Genomic DNA, 4,558 nt, shown 5'->3' with positions numbered 1-4,558 from the left:
CACTCTTTGTGAATCTCCCCCACATTTTTGAATGGGTTTTGTTTCACAATCCTCTCCAGGGTGCGGTTATCTGTCTTGCTTGTACACTTTTTTCGACCACATCTTTTCCTTCCCTTCGCCTCTCTATTAATGTGCTTGGACACTGAGCTCTGTGAACAGCCAGCCTCTTTAGCGATGACCCTTTGTGTCTTGCCCTCCTTGTGCAAGGTGTCAATCAGTAGGTGATTAACAGGCTTCTGCAGAACATGAAGAGGTCATTTAAGCACTGAATCAGGTGTGTTGGAGCAAAGAAACAAGGAAAACATGCAGGATGGAGGCCCTCCAGGACCAGGACTGGACACCCCTGACTTAGACTAAGAAAAAAGTCCCAGACAAACTGTTGCCATGTGAAAACTGTGTCTCTGTCTTCCTGTTTGAGGAACTGACAGCAGCATTATTGAGCTTGCTTCTCTTATTTCAGGCAGAAGCTGCATTAATATCTTTCAGCATTTTTACAGTAATGTTCTGGATATGTTTAATATTTTATTAACCAATCTGTTTGTGTTCAGCAGGAGCCAGTGTCAGAGCAGAACTTTGACAGTTATGTGGACACACTGACCCACATGTTTACCAATAAAGACTGCTACCAAAACCCTGAGAACCGGGCTCTACTGGAGTCCATCAACCAAGCAGTGAAGGGCATCGAGGTGTGAAGGCTGGAAGCTCCGACAGGAATAGCACCAATCTTTCTTTCTTTTTCCTTTAGATATTGTATGTGATGAAATTCCCTGATCCAGATTTGCCTCCTCTGTTTTTCCATTAGTTTCCTGTTTGCATGCTGCTGTATGACAGTCAGAACAGACATGTGGTTGTTACTCAAAGTGTTACTGTACGTGGATGGAGGGATGAGTCAGCATGCAGTAACCAGTCTGAGTTAGTTAGATAACATATCTCATCTTTAATCTATAATGTTCAAAAGATTTTACATCAACATAGTGTTGTTGCACCTCCATAACCACTTTGTACCTTCATTTTTACTATTGATGTGAAACTATTTAAGTCTTGTGCAAATGTCGGTTTAATAACCAACTCACGTCTGCTGTAATAACTGAACTATTTATTAACCATGATGTTTTTAGTTCTATTTAAATCAGAAACCATTTGAACCAATAATCAGTCAAAGGGGGTCAGTATTTCCCCTGAACTGCTGAACAAAGAGGAACTATTTTAAGACGTCAGCTATGAATTGTTTTATAGGTTTTATTATTTATTTAAAGTACTGGGATTTTTTTATGTGCAAATATTTTGTAACGAACAGTTTTTAAATAATTTTGTAAAGATATTTTCTGCTTTTATTTTTATGATTTTGTTTTTTATTTCCCCAAACTATTTTGAGTACACGGCAAAACAGTAGGGAAAAAGAAGTGCACATTTTTGGTATTTATTTGGTGATGAGAAACATAGTGATGGTGAATATTTATTTTTTATTGTCTATGTGATAATGAGGATGATGATGATGATTATGGTTGTAAACCAATTAGTCTTTAAGGTGCTTCTGAAATAAAAGTGAACTCACAGAACATTTGTCCTAACTGATTTTTTTTTTTATGTAATTAAAGGCCTAGCATTCCTTGAAGAAATGCATATTCCCCACTGCCTTTTATGCCGGAGTTTCAAACTAAAATCATCTTATGATGACAAATGACACAGTTGAATTTTTTGTTCAAACCTTAAAAAGAACTTTATATGCAATCTCACCTGATAATGTTCAATGTCAGGCTCAGAATATGGGTTGTGAATAACTTGCAGCTATTATCAGATTAAATTTTAGCTTGATATCTGTTAAATTGACTGAGATATAGCCATTGTTGTGCTTGCTAAGGGCAATTAAATATAGTGGTCATTTTGACCTGGATTGGCAAAGAAATCGCTGGAAGTCACCATCCACATCCTCAACTTCAGTCAATCACAACAGGCCAATCAGTCACAGCTCCTAATCAACCAGGAAGTGGTATGAATGGACTTCAGTGCTGCTTTCAGTAAAGGATGAGGCCAGTGAGCCCTGAAGTGTGACAAGACCTCTCAGAGAAACCTATCTTTGAGTCAGTAACAAGAGGTAAGAGGCCTAGCATGCCTTTAAGGAATGCATATGATTCTGCTAAGGGGGGCAACTACCTATTTTCTGAGAGGTATGCAGACACATTACCCCCCCCCCCCATTATTTTTTTCGGTCTTTTTTCCCTGTTTAAGTGTATAAATATAAATTTATTCATGGACTTATAAGATACAACACCTGATCTTGGATATAACTCATTAGAATATTTCTGTGGGCCATTCTCAACCATGAACTTCCTCAATGAATCCACCATGTCGTGTGGTGAAGGCCATTCATATGGATCTTCTGAGTAAGGCCTTACCTCATCCCTCTCCTCTGCACCTCTCTGTTCCTCTCTCTCTTTATCATCATCTGGACCTCTCTGTTCCTCTCCCTCTTCATCATCATCTGGACCTCTCTGTTCCTCTCCCTCTTCATCATCATCTGCACCTCTCTGTTCCACCTTCTCCTCTGTGGTGATTAACTTGCCATGTCTGCCTGCACTAATTTTCCCAAAAGGACTAGTTTAATTATTCCTACCTGATGTCATCACTGGTCTCCTCTACAGCAGCTGATCACCGACCTCATGTCTGTCTCCTTCCTCCCTTGTCTCTGTTCTTCTCTAAGTCATATGGTCAAACAAGTATTATCTAATAACTTTAAAGAAATTACACATCTTGCTAATGCACTTTTTCAATATGAATAACATTTAAAACTTAATCAGAGGACTTCCGGTTTTGTGACAGATGAAGTAAGACGTGTTAGAGGGAGGTCCTGCAAATGGTTTTCTCCATAAAGTGCATCTGGGCATTTTTGTGTACTTTGCCTGCCTTCTAAATCCTACAACAACTCTACTACAGCTCAAGATGCCTCCAAAGCCCAAAAATACAAAGAATTCGACAACTACGGTGGCAAGGCCTGGTCCCCTGGCCGCATTCCAGCCTCACCCTGCTGAGACCGACCCACCGCGGGGTTCGGCTAGTAGACGACTGCCTCCGGAGGAAACCTCCATGACCCAGAACGTATATTCCCCTGACTTTAAGGCTAAACTCCTCAATGCACTTAGATGGTGGGCATTTTCAAGACAGAATTGGAGACTGCGCTGACACACAATCGGACTCAGATTGTCGGAGCTGCACGGCATGAAGACCGAGCTAAATGCTAGCACTGCGGCTATCAAGTCGGAGGTGGATGCATTAAGGGTGACTGTTGCATACATGGAGGGCCTGCTGTCTTCATGCACTGATGATGTGGTTTCACTCAAGTGTAATTTGGACAAGTTGTCGGCCTAGGTCCTCGCTCTTGACAGTAAGTGCGAGGACTTGGAGTCAAGATCCCGGCGTAACAACATTAGAATCATAGGACTATCAAAGGAGTGTAACCCAGTCGGCACAGACATGATTTCCACCCTGCTTAAAGATGCCTTCGGCCTGGAGAAGGAGCCGATTGTGGACCAGGGACACAGGTCTCTACAGGCAAGGCTGAAGCCCGGTGAGTGCCCCCGTCCCATAATAGCTCGTTTACACTATTACACAGACTGCGCCGATATCCTACAACGTGCCAGAGCCCAGCAGCGGGTAAAGGTGAGGGATTCCACAATTTCTTGCTTCCCTGATTTTAACGCTCAGACCGCAAAAGTCCGTGCAGCCTTTAACGACGTGAGACGTCAGCTCAAAGAGGTCCCGGACGTACGGTTTGGGCTGCTGCATCCAGCTCGTCTCTGCATCACTAGAGGAGGTGTCACGAGAGAGTTTACTTCACCGGTGGATGCGACTGCCTTCGTGAAAACACTCAAGATAAAATAAAACTAGCTTCACCACTTTAAAGCTAAATTCTGGTTTGAATGTAAGTATAGCTACAGCCAGGTTCCTCTTGCCTGACTTCTGGCAGTGATGGCTGTAATGCATACTTGCATTATTTCAGTTTTGCATAGTTTAATTTGATGTGAGTGGAGACATACATATATATATATATATATATATATATATATATATATATATATATATATATATATATATATATATATATGTGTGTGTGTATGTGTTTTTTCACTATTAATTTTCTTTCATTATGTTTTACTGTTGGAGGGGTTCTGTATATGTTTTTTGTTCCTAGCACGCGCCCCTATGCGCTGCATATAGTGCATACCCACTTTTTGCGCCACTGGTTCTGCTGCCTTTCAAGCCAAAGTTTTGGACTAAGAACATCTTACACTGCTCAAAAAAAATAAAGGGAACACTTAAACAACACAATATAACTCCAAGTAAATCAAACTTCTGTGAAATCAAACTGTCCACTTAGGAACCAACACTGATTGGCAATCAATTTCACATGCTGTTGTGCAAATGGAATAGACAACAGGTGGAAATTATTGGCAATTAGCAAGACACTCAATAAAGGAGTGGTTCTGCAGGTGGGGACCACAGACCACTTCTCAGTACCTATGCTTTCTGGCTGATGTTTTGGTCACTTTTGAATGTTGGT

At 41.2% G+C, this 4,558-nt stretch overlaps 1 protein-coding gene across 4 annotated transcripts in view; it reads left to right on the top strand.

Moving 5' to 3' along the window:
- Positions 1 to 1,559, top strand: part of LOC108232093 (myelin transcription factor 1-like) — a 44,436-nt gene extending 42,877 nt beyond the window's left edge. For 3 of the 4 annotated variants that reach the window (XM_017409673.3, XM_017409670.3, XM_017409671.3), the window contains exon 23: positions 549 to 1,559. In XM_017409673.3, coding sequence (XP_017265162.1) covers positions 549 to 692 — 144 coding nt within the window. In that variant the 3' untranslated portion in view covers positions 693 to 1,559. The remainder of the gene's footprint in view (positions 1 to 548) is intronic. The other variant, XM_017409672.3, reaches the window with a different exon arrangement.
- Positions 1,560 to 4,558: the final 2,999 nt, after the last annotated feature.

This window comes from Kryptolebias marmoratus, linkage group LG8 (genome assembly GCF_001649575.2).
Source record: "Kryptolebias marmoratus isolate JLee-2015 linkage group LG8, ASM164957v2, whole genome shotgun sequence".
Classification (NCBI taxonomy): Eukaryota; Metazoa; Chordata; class Actinopteri; order Cyprinodontiformes; family Rivulidae; genus Kryptolebias; species Kryptolebias marmoratus.
The sequence above is the reverse complement of the archived record's forward strand: the minus strand, read 5'-3'. Positions and strand labels throughout refer to the sequence as shown.